This window comes from Papaver somniferum, chromosome 8 (assembly GCF_003573695.1).
Source record: "Papaver somniferum cultivar HN1 chromosome 8, ASM357369v1, whole genome shotgun sequence".
Lineage (NCBI taxonomy): Eukaryota > Viridiplantae > Streptophyta > Magnoliopsida > Ranunculales > Papaveraceae > Papaver > Papaver somniferum.
Window position 1 is genome coordinate 156,549,331 of NC_039365.1, and position 21,080 is coordinate 156,570,410.

The 21,080-nt window shown below is 38.1% G+C and overlaps 1 protein-coding gene and 1 pseudogene across 1 annotated transcript; both read right to left on the minus strand.

Moving 5' to 3' along the window:
* Positions 1-11,419: 11,419 nt before the first annotated feature.
* Positions 11,420-12,322, minus strand: LOC113303648 (annotated as a pseudogene).
* Positions 12,323-19,033: 6,711 nt separating this feature from the next.
* Positions 19,034-20,119, minus strand: LOC113303649 (auxin-induced protein IAA6-like). Its single transcript, XM_026552696.1, has one exon. The coding sequence runs from the start codon at positions 20,022-20,024 to the stop codon at positions 19,305-19,307; it is 720 nt and encodes a 239-aa protein (XP_026408481.1). The 5' UTR covers positions 20,025-20,119; the 3' UTR covers positions 19,034-19,304.
* Between the last annotated feature and the right edge of the window lie 961 nt (positions 20,120-21,080).

Below are 21,080 nucleotides of genomic sequence, written 5' to 3' on the forward strand. Positions count from 1 at the left end.
CCCTTCGTTCCTTCCTATCTTCGTGAGGCCGTTCCACTGAGCAATTCCTTTTGGCCCCATTGGTTTGTTCTGCGGAATTGGTACGGTGAGACCTCTGCGGGTACGCCCTCGGGTTTTCACGCTGGATTTCTTCAAGACGAGCGTGCTTTTCAATAATTATTCGAAGATCTCCCTCTGTCTTAGGCACGTTTCCATGAATCTCAACAAATAGTGGACTCATTCGGTCTAATCCCCACTTGTAGCAGTTGATACTTACCACTGGGTCCACACTTCCTATGGATTGGCAGATTTTGTGCCATCTGTTAGTGTATTCCCTCGTGGTTTCCTTGTAGCCAATTGCCAGCGAAAAGAGCTTATCCATTCCGGTGTTAACAACCTTATTGTACATGTAAGTTCTTAAGAACTTTTCTGCGAGTTGGTCGTAGGAGTGGATGGAGTCTGGCGGCAGATTATCAAACCAAGACAATGCCGATCCCTTCAGGCTTGATGGGAAGTATCTACAGAGTACGGCGTCGTTCTGACTCCATCTAGCTAAGACACGGTTATAATACCGAATATGTGCAGCGGGATCACTGGATCCGTCATAGCATTCGAACGTCGGGACAGGGCACTTCAGCGGAATAGGCGTGTTGGCCAGGCGATGAGTTAGGGGCGTGGAGTTAGCCTCTCTCATGACCTCTTCTAACCTTCCCCCGCCTTGTATACTTTTTAATTGCCTGATCTCTGCCATCATCTCATCACGCAGCTCTTCCATCGTGCGGTGGTGCCCTACGCTCTTCTCCTCGTGATAGTCTGACTCTCCGTCATTATAATCCGGGTCGGATGCGCTACTTCCCCTAGCCGTGTCTCCATTAGCTGCTACGATGACTCTTCGGTATCGATTTGGTTCTGGTGCCTTTGAATTTGCTTCATCAAGTGGTTGGCTGGTCTTCGTGCTTTGGGAAATCCGGTCTTTTAAATCTTGGTTTTCTCTGGCCAGCAGAGCTACTGCATCTGCGTAAACCTACTGTCTCTTCTTCAATTCTTCAAGCTCAGCCATCAATCGATGTGATTGGTTTGACCCCTGATTGAGAGTCCCAGCTTGTGCTATTACGGCCATGGTGCCACCTTCTTCTACGGTTTGCACTAATGGGGGTAGAGGTTCAGCTTCGATTGTTGGCATTTCCAGATCGGGCCGAGTGCCCATCTGCGGTGTTAAAGCCGTCGGAACAGTTTGATTCTGATCGTTTGTTGATGGGATTCCGAAGGTTGGCGGGTGTGCGGGTTGATGTGTTCCGGATTCATCCACCCTTTCTTTTGGTTGGTGAAATTGATTCGTAGCAAGAGTTTTGCTGGCTTCCGCAGCCTTTGGGGATGCCGCTGCCGTACTGTACTTTGTTGCCGCTGCTCTGAGGGCCACGGCTGCAACGGAGTTAGCGTTCATAGGCGAAGTGATCTCCGCAGTATCCTGCCTCTGACTAGTCATTTTGGCTTTGTCTCCTTTCTGCTTGCTCCGGGTGATGACCGGGGTTGTCCTTGGTGCTTCCTTTGACGAGGCTTTGGATTTTCCTGCTTCCTGCATCTTTTCCATCGTGGGTCCTTTTGTCGTCTTCTTTCTGCACAAGGGAATTTCAAACAGCGAGAAACAGAAATGTCCGTGCGGATCGGGTTAGTTTGCGAAATACCTTACTCCAAGACAGGGAAAAACTGCCCGAGGGCCACGTGAAAGGATCCATTTGAAAATGCACGTAGATCTTTTTGAAAATTTTCGAAAACCCACCGGAAAGACAGGTCCGTACGAGATCTAGAAAATGTAAATCCATGGATCTAAGCAATAAATCTTTTAACCAGTTTAAATTTCTTTGAATATGGTAAAGTTTAACAAAAGGTAAATACTGCTAGAGCTAATGAAGCAGAGCAATCATATGCTAGTTTAAGATGAAATCACAGGATAAGATAAATCTTTTACCGGGACGTAGTCCCTGTTTCTAGCGCCAAATTGTGAACACGTAAATCACGAAGGCATTTATATGTTCACAAACAATGTTCACACTCTATGTGCCCACTCGGACTGATGAAATGACTACTGATTCCTTGGCTCAAAACCTTCGGGTTTATCATAGCCTCATCTAATATCATCACTAGAGGCGTTCACATAGAGGAAGATAAAGAAAACGTGGTACAAAAGTAAAATCCGTGGAACATTCGGCGAATATAAAGTGCTGGAATGTAAATAAGACTGGGATTTACGTGGTTCATCACTAAGGCCTACATCCACGGGGTTGTTTCACTATGTTCTTGATGATTACAGAGATAGTCGAGTGACTTTGGAGTTTACATAGATCTGTGTATTGTAAAGGACAAACTTACACTCACAATCCTTCTCTCTCTCCTTCTCTCCCTCGTTTTTCCGATCCCCTTTACTCTTGGTGGAGAAGGGGTATTTATAGGGTTAGATTGTAGGATCCGTTTCTGAGGGCCGTTGGAACCTTATCTTCTTGTGCTTTGTGTCCATCACGCGGAGGTCTTCGTTCATTACTTAATCACGCAGGGTAATCCTCGTTCGTTCCACGGGTTGATCGACACGTATATTGCTCAGAGTGTTTAATGCGGGTAGTTGAGACGCATGCTCGTGCCAGACAAGTGTCTTCTGCCCCTGTCACGTCCATGTCAGTCGACCTTTTCTTCACCGTTGATCTTGGCTTCTTTTGGGGATGAGATAAAGTAACTCTTCGGGAGTTATTTGGTGCTCCACAGTACATCGTGTTTTTGATACATCTCTTATCTTCCGCCCTTGGATTTGTTCGAGCAAAGATCCGACGTCCACGGGATGGGCTTCTTGGCTGTGAGCGTGTGTCATCATGTTTTGATGGCTTGGTCCGCATGCTCTCCACGTGTCTTCCTACATACACGTGTTTGATGGTGAAATATGTACACACAAGTGAAATCCAAAATTCTTTTGCAGTCTTCTTTTATTCAGAAGTTACTTAAATTCATCCCGTTGGCTTATTTTGCTCCGTGCAACATTCTTAGAGCATTTGCCATTTCAACTAGCTTTGAAGATTCCATACTTAATTCCTTAACTTGTGCCTGCACAATCTTTCGCAACTAGACCAAAACCAGAAAATTATGATTCAGGTAAACCAAGCAACATCAAAGTTCAACTTGGATTCATTTATTCCTGGTCCTATCCAGTAATTAACGGAAGTGTCAATTGCTTCAAAAGCAACATTCTGTAGTCATCTTAAATTGAGAAATTGGGTCAATTTCCCAAATATTTTTAAAACATGGTTCTAATAGACGAATAAAAATTAATATGGGTGAAATTGATACCAAAAAAATAGTAAGAATGAATCTGTCTTAAACTTAAAAAATAGCAAGAGTGAAAATGGATGCATCCTGATGCGAACTAAAAATAAGAAAAAGTATTTGAAAATGGGTAGGATGAAACTATTTACATCCCGACTATTTTTACATTCTCGTCCACTAGAACAGTATCAAATTTTACATGTCTTTTTCACCTAAAAATTATCGTTATTAGATTAATTGACCAATTTTGTGTCTTCTTAAATTCTCATCGCACCAGTAACTTAGAATCATCACCAACTACGCCCAGATGGAATATATATGTCTATGAAAGTTTATACACAATAGGAAGATGAAATGAAAGACAAATTATACTCCTAACTTGGCATAACAAAAAAAAAATCATACACCAAGAATGTCAGGTGATGGACCCATTGGGCCTTGTTGCTTCACAACTTAGTTTAGTCATTTTCTTAACAACCTCATGGATCATTATTAGAAATTTTCAGTTCAAAGGGTCGTCAAATAACATTTGAGTTATCACTTCTCATAATGAAATCTCAAGGATTTCTTAACCAAACGCCATGAAATTTCCGGCTTTGCAGATCGTGTAGGTGGACTGACTGTGGCAGAAAATCAAGAGTAGCTCTCCTCTGCAATAGAAAAAGCAGTTTGGTTATTTGAAGAAATTTCATCGTGTAGTTTGTTGGTCATGTTGGTGTGGACATCTCCCACGGTAAGGAAATCCGCATAATCCACTTATCTCCTCCCTATACTCCTGAATCATTTGGGACCATTAGAATTACCTTGCAGTTGCCTAGTAAGGTTCTACTGATAACGTAAAGTTTTTGGACCTGAAGGAAAAAGAATTTGGCAACTAATGAATCTTCCTCCTACCGACAGAAATCCAAAGATTAAATATGAAGGCAAGAATTGATGGGACACGTGTGGCGAAGAATAACACTATTATTACTATCTGGAATGGAAAAGGGGGACAAATCTTCGGGTACAAATTGAATTTCGAGGGGGCTCAATCTGAACTCGACAATGTCTAATAATGCACCCACAAAATGTTTGCGAACGTCAAATTTCTTAACTCCATAATGAGTAAGAGTTTGAAAGATCAGTAAAACCAGTAGGTAATGGTTATCCAAAGGATCTTCCCATGTGCATACCGAAACACTCCGTGCACTTTAACTGTTTGGTGGTTGGCACCGCAAGCAGTTGGAGACTGACTGATTTATCTCTGAACTGCTTGTAAGATGCGTGCGTCATGGCGCCAAGGTTGTAGAAGGTAAACATGAACCGTTGCCCGTATTCAGAAGGTAGATTTTCACCCATCAGGGTAAATTTGACATATCGGCATTCAGAAGGCTCAGTGCTGACTACTACCATCATTGCAAGCATTGACTGGTTGTTATGATGTGTGCTTTACATAAAAACAGAGTCGAAATCCTAAACAAGGCCCGAGTATAATTTCTCCATGTGTTGTCCGCGTGTAAACGACTAAATGCGTGGTACGTAATGGGCTAGCTCAGGTGGGTCGATTACAATTAAGATGACAGCTTGTTACGGATGCGTACAAGGACCATTCAAAGTTGGACTGGTAATCGGTAGGTCTACAAGAAGAAAATATGTCTACTTGGTTTGGTCACATCCTCACAGGGTCTACTAGAAAACGTATTTATGATTGAGATTAAGAGGTGGTTTGCGCTGCACACGAATGGAGTTGCGCAACATATACTTCAAGGACAATAGGGACACGGGGGTGAAAAATAAGAAAAACAAAAGCATAGGAGTCATTTTTGACAAGACCATGAAAAACATCTCAAGAATCGGAGGTGCCATTCAGGGCTTTAGCAAATCAATATTCTACTCACATTATCTATATCATTTCTCTAACTCATCTCATCATTATCTAAATTAATTCTCTAACTCAGTACTTTTTAGAGCTATTTATAATGCATACACATGCCAAAACTCATGTGCATCTAGTGCACAAGCCATGAAACCAATTAATAAAGAAAGGGTATCAAATATTTCACCAACTTTTTCGTTCGATAACTTTTATGGACAAAACCTAATACAATTGTTAGTTGGTTAAAGCAAATACTTTTGAATAAGATTATATAGAGTTTTTTTTTCTCTTCCAAAGTTCGTGTACCTGATTGTGTAGAAGAGTTCTTGGACAATCTCAAAAATCAATATCCAAGATCAATCTAGTTGTATCCGAATTTTAACAAGTATGAAACTTGTAATCGATCTTTCAAGATATGAATTCAACTAGAACAGGTCTCTTTTTTTTATATCAAATAATAAGGACTTAAGCTATCTAGATTGGTTACGTACTACAAGCCACAAGAAATTTTGTTAAGGGAAAAAACTGCACCCGTGGAAAAACCCCCGGGACCTCGTACATCTTTGAACACTATACTTTATTAAACCTCAAGAAATACTAGAATTCTATTGAACTTCTGACTGGAATGTAGTTGAGACCGAATTAACTCTCCAAGCAATTCAGTTGATGATGAGTTCCTTATGTCTCTTGAACCTCGCAAGATTCTACGCACTTGATTCCCTTCGATGACGTCTTTTACAACCTAAGAGTTTCTTCAATCTCAATGAAGACTTCTGATACCTAGCTGCCTCTAATTGATAAGCCAATTTGATTTCTTTTATGACATGTTTCAATCTAGGTTTGGAAATCAGTTTGCAGTAGACGAATTTCAGTAAACCTCACGAATCCAGAACACTTGAATTATATTAACAGAGAAGGCTAGATCACTTACCACCTCTCAAGAACAATACAAGAAAATCAAAGAAGAGTTTATATATCTATCTTGAGGAATCATAAAGTCTGAGATGCAGAGAACTTTGTGATTTTATCTATCTTGTTCGTGAACCTCAGTAACCAGTAGAACAAGATCCGGATCAAAAAAAAAAAGATAGTCTAACCGAGCTTCACGCATCCCAAAATGAAAATTTCAAAGTCGAACATAACCAAGATTACAACTTGGTAAAAAAAACCTAGGTTACAGATGACGACTCTAGCTTTGCACCTAGGACACAAGAGTGCCAGAGATTAAGAAATCATGTTGCAACAGTCTCTTTATTTATGGATTTTCAAGGCCACTGCTAGCTTTGAATTCAAGCTAAGGTTAGCTTGAGATTCAAGCAAACACTTTTTCAGTTTAGATTAATTTTTTAGATTTTCATGTAAGCATGTGAAAAGTCCTCCTTGAAGTTACATATGAGGACATACACTATGGTCCAGGGTTATTGAACTATGCACAATGATAGTCCTTAACGCCAAATATGCCTTTGAAATTACAAGCACTTGGCGGTGTTTAATAACACTTAAGTCTACAAGATAATCGACAAGCCCACAGTGATTTTGTGGATAAAGTTGTCTTAGAAGTTTTTGTGAGAGTTGTTAGCAAAAGCGAATATAGTCGTGTAAGATAGTGAATGACCTTCTGCTAAACTGGAACTAGATATGCTTCCAAACCTGGAAGTGCGCAAATTCAAGTCATAAGGGTCTGCAAACCAGGTTTGCAAACCTTGGAAGTTCGCGAAGTCAGGTAATAGGGGTTCGCAAACCTACCATCATCCCTGAACTCCAATGTATGTATCTCTCATAATTAAATTTGAAATATTCCCAATAGTCATAGACAATATGTATTGTTGCTTGGAAAATTTCCAAATGATCAACTTGAAACAAAAAATAATTTGTAAAAAATAAATTGTTCTAACAAAGTTTTCTAAGGATCTATTAACATCCATTGCTTGAGCCATATTTTGAGAGATTGACCAAGATAAGCTTGAGATCGAAATTTTTTGTTTGCAAAATTAAATCTACTAAAATCATACAACATAGTCTTATAAGATTTATATATATATATAATGATATATATGCCCCGAGTAAATAGGATAGGTCAGTCTTCACATACTTCTTTGTTGATGAAGTTCTCGCAGATGTCTTCGTTGGTTCTTGAGTCTTCAATCTTCAAGGGTTATTCACCGATGTCTGATACTCAATTACCGTACTCTATTTATCTTAGTCCGATACTTGACTTTGATATAATAGAAATCAAGAAAATATTTTTGTGCATTTAACACTGACAACAAGTTTGAGATAACAAAAATTGTGAGTCCGACCAAGCGGTGTTCTAACACCATCCACACATGGATAGGTCCAATAACCGACTAAAGTGAATATAACTGATTTTTTATCCAACACGAGCAGATCTTACTACACTACTTGTCCTAAGTGGCGATGGACTTTCAAAACAGTAATAAACCTTATTTATACCTATCTCAACTTGTCTCTTTGCCCATCCAACGTGTAAGCCTGTAACTACCTTGTAACCAAATTCTTGTAGCTAGTCTTGCACCATATCATTCCATAAATGGTCAGGACATGCCATTTACTTTGATAAACGCCTAAATTAGAGCAAAGTGATGCCAAACTCGGCTGCACTACTACTAACCTCTGCTTAAGCGACATTACTTTATCTGTCCAATAACTTGCTACAATGGCATGTTTGGACGCGTCGCTTCTTTGCTTGCATTTTCAGCGAAGCCTTAGACCAATGTATAGGTCACTCTATGTCCTTCATCCATTTCTTGAACCGTGTCAATCGTGAATTCTCGGACATGCAATATTGTACCATCAATATCGCATACAAAAGGCATTACTTGTCTTTGCTGAATGCTGCATCATTGTCGGACTGAGCCTCAACATTTGCAATGCTATCTGACAAAGCGCTAATAGCCACCCCGTAACCACAAATGTTTGCCTATAATTAAGTTGTTATAGTAAGGTATGTTGCACGGTTGTGCAAACCATCTCTTTTATGATGGCCTAAGATGTTATAGCAAGGTGTGTTGCACGGTTCTCTTTTATGAAAGAATGACCGATATTTTGCATGTGGTGTAAGTCCACATGATACAGGATTAACTCCTTTGTGTGTGTTTTTTTCTTCTGTTTTTTCTCAACAATACCTTCGTGTTCTAACAAAAAAATCCTTTTGGGTGTTTTTAATTTGTGATCAGTCGGTTCTAAACCGCTTGTAATTTATTTTTTGTATGAGTAGAGCCAGCCCATGATAACACTAAGCAGCTACCTATACTGTTGGGCTGAAGACTGTTTCTAGGCATACCAAAAACTTTCAAGGAATACAAAATAGTTTTTCCATCCTAGGTGACTTTATAAGGGGTGTCTATTTGGTAGTTCAATTACCTATATACCCTTGAACCTAAAATCAAAAAATAAATTGTCCCAAACATCTCTTCTTCTTCCTCTAGCCAAACCACCTTCCTTTTGTCTCAGATTTTTTTTTCTTCACCGTAATTAATTATCGATTCGTGAAAATTCGATCATCGGTTAAATTGAACCATATATATAATGGATTATACAAAGAAAAAAGCAAACGTCAGGTGTTCTAAACTCTCTTCCAATCCATGAATTAAAGAAGAAGAACCAATTGAAGATGAAGGTGTAAAAACTATAATTGAACCAGAAATTGAGTCGGAAATTCAACCATTTGAAGCTCCAAATACTGAAATGAGGATAAGAAGGTATTCCCTAAAAACCCAATCTTTTATTTGTTGTTTTTCATGGATTGAATGGGTTAAATTGCTAAAAACTTAGGGTTTTTGACAGTTACAGTAGCGGGTTCGGCTGATAATTGAGTTGAGTTTTGAGTCGAACTGTTCTTGAATTTCACCCTGAAAGTTTCTATGAAAAATTCGGCTAAACCGTAAATTTCAATTTTTAGCCGAACCCCAAAATGTGTATTAAATACGTCCCAGAACAGTGTCAGGTCCGGCTAATACCTTGCAAACCTTCCCGGCCGAACATGAGAAGTGAAATTTATCCCAGGTGGTTGTCAGGTTCGGCTGACTCGATTAGATCACTTTCAAGCCGAACCTCTCTCTGTAAACACTTCGAAAATATTGATTTGCAGGCTCTAGGTTCGTCTAGCTCGTGTTGTTGAGTTATCAGCCGAACCTTCTCTTTGCATACTCAAGTTTTTTTGATCTTGTTTTGGCCATAACTTTTTCGTCCAATGTCGGAATGACCTCATTCTTTTTGCGTTGTGTTTTTATTTTCATTCTCTTGAAGTTGGAGATAAGATCTCATTGATTTTAATGAGTTTAATATGGACCTTGGTATTCTCCATCATTAGAGTTCACTTTTTTAACACTTTTAGTAATTTCCACTTTTTTTGTTTGGTTCATCCTATGAAAAGGATGCACAATATAAAACATATGTAATAAAAATCCTAACACCTAAATGTGTATGAATTTAAATGTTTCATGGAAAATCAGTATCATGTTCGGCTGATGTGATTTTTTTGAATATGAGCCGAACTTGGAAAAATATATAGTTCGGATGATACGATATTTAGAGTGAAACCCGAACCTAACTCTCAGGAATAGGTTCGGCTTGTTATTAGACTTTAATATAAGCCGAACTAGGATCTTGCAAATAGGTTGGAAGTTGGAAAATAAAGGTTCGGCGTATAACGTTAACAAATTCAGCTAGCCGAACTGTTCATCAATTTAGTGGGTTCGACTTATATTTTTAAGCCGAACATAGTCCTGGTTCGCTGAACCATGATGAAAAATACAATTTTTTGATGATTTCAAGCTACAAAAGTGAGATTAAACATAAAATAGAAATGTACATGTGTGTTAGAAGCATTGGGTTTCTCATCTATGTATTCATCATCTGGATTTGGCTTATAAAAATCATCATCTTGAGTTTGAGTTTGTGTAAAATCATTCTCATAATCTAATAAATCAACCATTTCTGGATCATTGTTGTAGTTGATATGTATTTTCCTAGGTTTTTTAGATGAAGAATGACCCTTCTCATCCTCCATTGAATCAAGATTTTTTTTTTCTCACTTTCTCCTTTTCCTTCTCTCTTTCTCAATAAAAACTTGATCTTTTTTCCCCAAATTTTTTCATCTACCCAAAACTTTATAATTCTGAATTATCTTAATCACTAAAAAAAAATTTTAATCACTAATCCATTTTACTAACACTTATATAGAAAGGGCAGATTTGTCATTATAAAAAATTTTGGTTAAGGGAGTTTCTGCTTTTGTTATTTGACATCTTTTTTTTGTCTTTATTCAATATGCCTAGAAAGAGTTAGGTATGCCTAAAAACAACCTTCGTTAGGATGGCTCCCAAGAGTATTTTTTCTTTATTATATGGGCTCTAAAGCCCATTTTTACCATCTTATGGATCCTGAAATCTTTTTCCTTCCAGTAATTAGATTCCTAGCCCCCGCTCGGATTTTTCTTGATCAAAATACTGATAATCTTTTTTCAAATAAAATAAAATAATAATATAATCGAAATATCAAGAAAAAAAAAACCATATTACCAATAGGAAGAAAGCTTTATACCATTGTGCTTGTTTCTAGTTAAATGGCAAGCCGGTGGTTGAAAGAAGAAACTGTACAAAGTACAATTTCTTTGTTCATTACGGCAAAACACTACAACTCATGCTTAATGTATAGAAATCCTGACCTAACACAAAAGGCCAATCTTTAAGCAACTTACAAGTGTAAGGAAAGATGCTTCTTTATTGGTACAAGTACATATAAGTTAATGATGTATTATACATAATGGATACTCATCAATGCATTGTTATCTCTTCTTTGCCACCGGCCTTGTCGTCAGTCCAATAGACAACCACAAAAATCATGTGGCAAACAATAACCCTTCCATGAGCATTGTCCTCGGCTGGTAACTGGGACCAACGTCTAATTAATATTGCTGGTACTAACTTGCATTATTAGTCGAGCATAAATGCTAGACATTAACAGGTCGATGTGATAATATACACGTATGTGTATTAATGCTTGGGCCCTACTATAGCTAATTAACAGGTAGACATAACTTCGAACCATCGACACAATAATTTACATAGAGATGCAATGCTATTCGACCGGAAGACCTTGTTTTCTGATCGACAAAGAAGAATGCATTCAAAAGTTTGTAATTTCGTCAACTGCATGGCCTTGACACTAGACAGAATTTAGTTTCGCTTTTGTTTTTGGTAATCTAAACGGTTTTCCGTCAAAAGAATAATTTGAAGGACAAGAAAACGTAGATGATCAAGAAAAATAAGAACATTTTGCATTTCACTGAATTGGGATATTACTATCTACGTATTGTATATAATCAAAAAGTACGCTCTTTACATTTTTTTGCCTTGGAACAATATTTTCTCGAGTAATATGATCAAGCTTAAGTTAGCTATTGTGTATAAAATTTGCTTAATCCGTAATTAAGTGCTTGCGGTATCATGACCTTAATCCAAAGCGTTTGGCATCTGATCTCTTCATAATTCTTAATCTTTTGCATGCTTCAGTGAACATTTTGTAAGGAACATCTCCTACAAGCATCCAGTCTCCATCTTTGTCTTCGTAAAGGGGAATATATTCCTCTGAGCCATCTGAATCCTTACCAATGCAACCAGGACAACCAAAGAGCTTCTCAAAAGCTACAACAAGGTCCGAATACTCGTTATGAACATTAAGATCAATCTTTCGAAGATATGGTGCACCGTCCATGGCAACTTTTACGTATAACTTTTGACCTAATGAATCAGCTTTGTTTTTCTCTTGAACAGCAATGGTGTTATTGTTGGTTTTCTTTCTGTATGAACAAACTGGTGGCCATCCCACAACTTGAGCAGGCTTCTTTTGTTTTTTCTTATGATCGTCGGTGATTGTTGAGTGGTTTTCTTCCTCTTCGTTAATCTCAGCAAAGACCCTTTTCTTACTATCATTTGTTTTGATGATCTCCATCGGAGTAGGATGCTGTGTAGCACCAGGAAGACCCAACCTCAATTCTGTGATCTCAAAACCTAAACCTTGTTTTGTTGCCATTTCCTCTAAACAAAAAATATATCTTGTTTGAGATTTTTCTTTTTCCTTCAACTTTTTCTCTACTTTTGAAGCTTTTGATGCAGATGAATGTGTTTTGAGTTTGAGGTTTAGGTATGGAATACTGCTAGGTTTTATAAGAAGAGGAACATGCTAGGCGGGGACAAGGTACAGGTCAACTTGGGTCTGTTGGTCTGTAATTTAAATGACAAAGTTGGCCTACCCAAAACTATTTTTAATGGTTGTAGTTGAGACAGAGCTCACGTAGCGTTGGTTGTGGGATTTTCATTATTAGGGTTAGGTCGTTATTGGCCCTCTGAGTTAGTATGATGTTTGGAAATGAAACATTACATGTGATGATGCCTGTGGTCAATGAAGCCATCCTTCATTAGTTGTGTGTAATTTAAGTACGCATAAAATACCTTTTGCACATTCTTTCATTAAATTCAAGTTTCAAACCATTCAACTGATTCAAGTTTCAACAATGGAGTATGTGTGTATCCGCGCATCACTTTTCTCAGTAACGTGCGCTGCGCATCATCTATATACGCCTCCTCCATGCATGTAGCGTGTCATTGCTATATGCATGTACTTTTAAACTGTATAAAATAAAATGCATCATTTAGCAGCTAATGGGGTAAACCCCAACATCTTTTTGTATGAATAAGTTTGCTTTCTTATTCAAATTAAGAAAATATATCTGGATACAGATTTGATGATACATATGTATCGAAAGAAAATATCACATTGTCTAGAATTAAGATTTGCTAGTTGGTTATGTGGAACTATAAGCACATGCAAATTAATGATTAACACAAAACATAAGAACAAAAGATATATATAGTTTTGGATTGTTTTGCTGGTTTTTGTTTGTGAAGTTTGCCAAGGAAATAGCCAAGAAAAAACTGGACCTACAGTGGCTCCATACTTAAAGTGAGAATTTTTGGAATTTGAGAACAATCTGCTGGACCTTCTGTCATGGTTAAGCAATGGGTCCATGGGTCTTGCGGCTTTCTTACAGATAAGCATATGTTGCTGGATGCTGATACTACTTACAGCTAGCACTGGACCAGTCTCTCTTGGAGTGCTATTTTGTGTGCCCGGATTTTTGGTCGTCCGTGCTCGTTTCTCCTGGTGTTAATAATGGTGCATAAGTCATGGAAAAAATGCACTCCTATGGACGTTGAAGACCTTGAAGGTCCCATTTAGACAGCCTTCTTGTTCTCCCTCTGCAAAGTGCTATTTTGTGTGCCCGGATTTTTGGTCGTCCGTGCTCGTTTCTCCTGGTGTTAATAATGGTGCATAAGTCATGGAAAAATGTACTCCTATGGACGTTGAAGACCTTGAAGGTCCCATTTAGACAGCCTTCTTGTTCTCCCTCTGCAAATTTGCCCATGAAACCAATCTATTATTTTAAAACAGAGGGAGTAGCATTTTAGCAGTCAGGAGTAGCATTTTAGCAGTTGCCTGGTATTTTCACCCGTTGGGCCTCTGGACAAGCTGCTGGACCATTTGGGGAGGATTTCCACGAACATGGAAGATGATTTTTCAATGGAAACTTGAGTGGTCTTTATTTCCTTTTCTTTTTGACTTGTTGTCAACAATGGCAAGGAAAGGGCTATCTCTCTTGGTAAAATGAGAAATGCACAAGTACGTGTGGGTTTATTGACATGTTTAGATGATGAATAATATATTTGAAAATCGGAAACTTAAGAAAATTCCAAAGCGAACTGCTTCAAAGATTGCCATTACAAAATGATATTGGGTTGTTGAGAAAATATATCTGATGATAAAAGGAAAGTTTAATAAAGTTGTGATGGTCTGATCAATCCAACTATCCAAAGGAACACAGCCCAAAGAAACAAAGAATTCTGATTGTGAAGATCTGAATAATCTCAAACAAAATTCGGATTGCGTTTATGTAAATGTAAATGTAAATTCGCTACAAGTATATAGTGAAATGTAAGAGGATCCGATTGCGTTTATGTAAACAAAATTTTGATTGATAAAAGATGAGTATTAATGGCAACTGCAAGATGAAACTTAGCTTATATAAAGACAACTCTCTTTATTGATGTTTAGAAAATCTCTCAAAACTAAACACAAGCTCTGATCTTGCTCATATGATCAACCACAACTTTGGTGATCATATATATATAGAACTATGAATTCCTTTTCCTAGTCCTATTACCTTATTACATGTCTTTCCTTTTCTTAGAACTAGATGACTTCTAATTCCCTTAGGATTACATCAATTTCCTAATCTTGTCCTAACCAGCTTGTTAGTGACTTCTATGTCGAAGTTTAACCAACATTCTCCCCATTAAGCTTCAACCTTACCCGTGACATATCTTGTACTCCAATCAATTGTCTCATTTCTTCAAACTTGATCCGAGCTAATGCTTTGTTAATATATCTGCTTTCTGCTCAGTTCCTGGTATGTGTTCAACGTTAATGACCTCCTTCTTGATGCATTCTCGTATGAAATGATACCTTTTGTGAATGTGTTTCGTCTTCTCATGAAACACTGGATTTTTAGTAAGTGCAATTGCAGACTTATTATCAATCTTGATGAGAACTTTTTCAGGTTCTCTTCCTTTGATTTCACCCAACAGTTCTTGAAGCCATATTGATTGTTTACCTGCTTCTGTTGCAGCCATAAACTCAGCTTCACAGGATGAGAGGGCTACAATGTCTTGATTCTGTGAACACCATGTAATAGGTGCTTCACCTAGATAAAATATATGACCAGTTGTACTTTTTCCATCATCTTGGTCAATATTATGACTGTTGTCACTATACCCAACAATTCGTTTTGATCCTCCTCGACCATACTTCAATCCATAGCTGATTGTTCCTCTTAGATATCTCAATATATGTTTTATTACATCACCATGAGATTTGCGTGGACTCCGCATATAACGGCTTGCTACTCCCACAGAGAAAGCCAAGTCTGATCTTGTGTGTAACAAGTATCTAAGGCATCCAACATTTCTTCTATAACTCGTTGGATCAATCTCTGTTTCTTCTTGTGCCTTTGAAACTTTAAGTCCAAACTCCATTGGTATCTTAGTTGGATTACAAGTTTCAAGTCCTGCTTCTTTCAGAATTCTCCTTGCATAAGCTTCTTGTTTAATCTGAATCCCATCTACTCCTTGATGGACTTCTATGCCAAGGTAATAAGTGAGTTTTCCGAGGTCTGACATCTCAAACTTTGATGACATTTCTCTCTTGAACTCATTGATCACCTTAAGGGAGTTGCCAGTAAAAAATAGATCATCTACATAGACTGCAATCACAAGAAGCGTTCCCTTTTCTTCTCTTCCGTATAATGATGTTTCTTTAGAGCACTTAACAAATCTGATTTCTCTTAAGATTTGATCTAACTTTGTATTCCAGGCTCGAGGAGCTTGTCTTAGACCATAGAGAGCTTTTGACAACTTGTAAACCTTATGCTCTTGTCCTTTTACTTCAAAACCTTCTGGTTGTTCAACATACACATCTTCTCGCAATTCACCATGTAAGAATGTTGTCTTAACGTCTAAGTGGTGAATTTCCCGTGAGTTTGATGCTGCTTCTGCTATTAAAAGACGAATTGTCTCTAGTCTAGCAACTGGTGCGAAAAACTTCATCAAAGTTTATGCCTGATTCTTGAACGTATCCCTTAGCTACAAGTATTGCCTTATATTTTTTGACAGTACCATCAACATTCCGTTTTATTTTGAAGATCCACTTAAGACCAATCACTTTTACCCCACCTGGCTTATCAACTAGAAACGAAGTCTTATTTCTGTTGATTGAAATAATTTCTTCTCTACATGCTTGTGTCCATTTAGTCGAGACTTTTTCTTCCTGAAAATTCCTTGGCTCATCATTAAAAGAAAGTAGCATTATCTCACATTCTTCTGTAGCTTGAAGAACATAATCCTCCAGATACTGTGGCTTTTGTATCTGTCTTGTTGATTTTCGCAGTGGAATGGGTTGAGTTATTTCATCGATCTCTTCTTCTTCTTATTCTACTTCTTCGTTATTCTCAGTGTTTTCATTATTCTCTTCTTCTTCTTGATTAACATCATTGTTTCCATTGGTATTGATGATTATGGGTCCTTCGCCTTCATCAATTACTTGAACCCTGGTAGGCTAGGAAAGATGTATGAAATAAGAGAAATGAGCTCCATTTTTATGTTTACATACATGCACAAGAGTGGAAGTGGGGCCAAATCTGTATAACACTCCCCCTGAGACCGACTGCCAGAATCACACTGAAAATAAGCCATTGTTTCATCAAACACAACATCACGAGAAATCTGTAGCTTTCTAGTGGGTGGATGATAACAAATATATCCTTTCTTTGTAGAAGAGTAACCAAAGAAAACACACTTAGTTACCCGTGAATCCAGTTTATCACGATGCTTTGCCTGTAAATGTACATAACACACACAACCGAAAACTCTAAGATGAGAAATGTCAGGCTGATGATGTTTTAAAACCTCTAATGGAGATTTGAACTCAAGCACACGAATAGGCAGACGATTGATCAAGTAAGTGTCCGTCAGAGAACCATGAGACCAAAATTTCTTTGGAACATGCATCTGAATCATAAGAGCACGGGTTGTTTCCAGAATATGACGGAGTTTCCTTTCAGCAACACCATTTTGCTGTGAAGTACCAACACAGCTAGTTTGATGGATAATACCATGACTACGCAAATAACCTGGAAGAGGGCCTTTGACAAACTCAGTGCCATTATCGGATCTAAAAATTTTAACCTGTGCATCAAATTGGTTGCGGATCATACAATGAAAATCCACAAATACAGATGAAACTTCAGTTTTGGATTTGAGTAAATAGATCCATGTAGCACGTGACCAATCATCTATAAAGATAACGAAATATTTATACCCATCATAAGCATCAATTGGAGCAGGACCCCATAAATCAGAATGAATTAATTCAAAAGGCATTGTAGCTCGAGTCACATAGTTAGGAAATGGAAAACGAGATTGTTTAGAAAACTGGCAAACATCACAGACTTGAGACTGAACAGAAAAAGTGGGAAAAATCCTAGAAAAAACACGACTGGAAGGATGTCCAAGTCGTTGATGATAAAGAAACTGCGGAGTTGATCTGTGAGTGAGACATGCCATGTTACTAGAGCGTCACAGGTACAATCCATGAGAAAATATGCCTCTACCAATCGTCTTCTTCGTCTTTCGATCCTGAAAGATGATTGAGGTAGGGGTAAATGTAACATCACAATTCAGAGAATTAGTGATTTGACCAACAGATAACAATTGAGTAGGAAACGAGGGAACAACAAGTGCATTAGATGGCGGACAATCTGGAAAAAAATGCACTTTCCCACTGCCCAGCACAGGAGAAGTAGAGCCATTAGCAACAGACACATTTTTATGAGAGCTGCGAATAAATGCATGAACTGACGAAGGATCATTTGCCATATGATCTGTAGCTCCTGAATCAATAATCCAAATGTGACGGTTGGAAACAGGCGTAGTAAGAAAGGCTAGCAGGTTACCTGAAGTATGGTTGGCCTTGCGCTCATTCTTATTACTCAACTGGTGAAAGAAATCCTTCAACTGGTCTATGGTAAAGGATGAATTGTCAGCTACAGCAGCTCGAGCAAGCTTATTTTTGTCAAAATTAGCTTTAAGATAAGGATAAATATCCCAACAACGATCCTTGGTGTGACCAGTTTTATTACAATGATCACAATGAAAAATTTTTCTCTTACCCTTATCACGAGAAGTCTTGTCCTTATCAAATGGCATGGCTCTTCGTTTATCATCTCTGGAGCTCAGAAGAGCACTGGATTCAGCAGCATCCAGGTCTACAATGCTTTTAGAAACATGATTCATAACTTTCTTGCGTGTCTCTTCACGTTGCACAGTCGCACAGACACTAGACAAACTTCGCAATTCAGCACTCATGAGAATAGTGCTTCTAAGAGATTCATACTCTGATGTGAGGCTACTGAGTACATCAAAAATTTTATCCTCCTCAACCCTCTTTAAGAGAATTTTGGCATCAGTTGTATGAGGACGATATGTATCCAGTTCATCCCACTTCCTTTTTAAATAACCAAAATGCTCAGTAAAACTTTTCGTACCTTGTGCAGCCTCAGCAATCTCACGCTTCAGCTCAAACACCCGAGCAACATTATTTCGTAAGCCATACAGACTAGCAACAGACTTCCACAAATCCTTTGCAGATTCTGAAAACGAGAAAATTCCGAAATATGTGGTTCCATGACTGGAGAAGCCACGTGCGAACCAGTTGATCATCAGCAATCCAATCTTCATACTTTGGATCTTTAGCATCTGGACAAGTACTATTCTCACCAATATACCCCAGACTTTCTTTTACCCCCAAGAGCAAGAGCAGCAGCCCTAGACCAGCTGACATAATTGACATCATTCAGCAAGACAGAGGTTAAACGCAAACTAGTATTATGATCTGATTGTGCCATAGTAAACACACAGAGAAACGAAACTTGATTACAGAGAAACGGCCAGGATCGTTAACGATCCCCTGATACCATGTTGGTATGCATAAGATGTTATGCAGTATGCATAAGATGTTATGCAGTCAATATTGGATCTGCATAAGATGTTATGCAGTTAACTAAAACAGATTAAAGAAGAAACACAGTTTAACGTGGTTCGGCTATAGCCTTCGTCCACGGGAGAAGAATGATTAGGGTTTCTTATTATCAATGGAGGTTTTACAAGAAGTGTATATATATATCCTATACATGCCACATATTCGTATAGATAGCAACATATCTAGAGAATATTTTCTTGCAGTGTAAGCCAATCATAAATAGAGAAACCAAATATTCTTCTTTGTTCCAACAAATTCCCTTAGGATTACATCAATTTCCTAATCTTATCCTAACCAGCTTGTTAGTGACTTCTATGTTGAAGTTTAACCAACAAGTATAAATACATCAATATATAGTTGTATACACATAGTTATGAAGATGTTGTTTTTCCTAAGTAGTGGTTATTTCCCTTGTGAGCTTAATTATCAGCGGGCACATCGCCTCAGCTAATGAATCAAACTCATAATTTGCATAAATGAAAACCCGTCACAACGTTAATCCGAAGCCTTTTGCTTCCGATCTCTTCATAATCCTCAACCTTTTGCATGATTGAGTAAACATTTTGTAAGGACCATCCCCTACAAGCATCCAATCTCCATCTTTATCTTCGTATATTGCGATATATTCAGAATCTTTACCCATTCCGAAACACCCGAATAACTTCTCGAATGCCATGGCAAGTTCTGAATATCCTTTGTAAACATTCAAATCGATCTTTCGAAGATATGGTGCACCATCCATTGAAATTTTTACGTTCAATTTAGCAGCTGGATTGTCGACAACTGCACTCGACCCATTGTTGTTGTTCTTCTTTCTGTATGAACAAACTGGTGGCCACCCCACAACTTGATTACTAGTAGCCTTATTGTTCTGTACTTTTCTTGAATAATCTTCGGTCACCGTCGATGAACTGTTTTCTTCATCGGCGTCGGTAATGGAAAATGCCCCTTGCTTGTTATCCTCAGGCTTGCTGTTGTTGTATTTCTTTCTATATGAGCAAACCGGAGGCCAACCCACAACTTGAGGAGCATGCTTACTTTGCTTGATTCTCTTCAGGTCATTGGTGATTGCCGAGTTGTTTTCTTCGTCTTCATTGATATCAGTAAATACCCTTTTTTTGTTCTTGATCTCCACTGGAGAAGAAGCTCCGGGAAGACCCAACCTCAGTTCTGTGATCTCAAAGCCTAACCCTTGTTTTGCTGCCATTTTCTTCTAAAATATGATTCTTGTTTGCTTAATTGAGATTTGGTTTTTTTGCTAAGTTTTACTTTTGAAGCTCTTCTTGAGTAGTGAAGATGAATGTGATTTGAGTTTGAAGTTAGGATTGGAATACCACAAGGTTTTATAAGAAGAGGAGTATGAGAAGTGGGGGACAAGGTGGGGACAATATACAGGTGAACTACAGGTTGCTTGTCTGTGATTTAGATGACAAAGTTGGCCTACTTAATAAGACTACAGTATTTTTTAATGACTGTAACACCTAGCGTTTGTTGGGGGATTTTTGATTATTTGGGTTACGTAATTTAATTATCTGGGCCTTTTGATGTTCGGAAAATGAAACATTACATGTGCTGTTGACGTGTTGTTGTGATCAATGGGACCGCCATTCACAGTGTGTATAAATTAAGCTCCCATAAAATATGAAATTTTTTCCACACTTTTTCATTTCATTTCAAGTTATTGCCACCTGCAGACTAGGGTTCTTACACGCCCGGATCTGGCAAAAATGACATCATTCACCGGATTGACCGTTCCAATATCTCCGATTTAGGTGGTGTACATACACATTCGTAGTGGACTGTAGTGTATAATATTGGTGGATAAAGAAGCATTTCCTACTAAGCTACCAGGATCAGCTATCATCGTTGAGAGGAATTAAATTTAAAACACGGATCTAGTGATTTTATCACTGTGTTACCGGCATGGTTTTTCTTGTAGTTTCATGCAATCTTGAAGGTTGTTTTGTTGTTATGGTCTTTAGTGCTTCAATGGCCCGTCGTTCTTACTATGCACGGAGAGGATAAATGCCGAACCTGACAAATTTTGGGCGTGTAGTTAGGCAAGCAATTTATCATGTATGTTTCGCGGTCGAATAACCATTTTGCCGATTTTAATTCCAAGCACGTTTTCATTTTATTGCTTGTCGCTGAATGCTAACACAGAGCATGCATAAATCAAAGATATTAAAATATATCTACAGTTATCCAGGAACAAATTCGATGATGATACATAACTATCAAAAGGAAATATCACAATAATGCT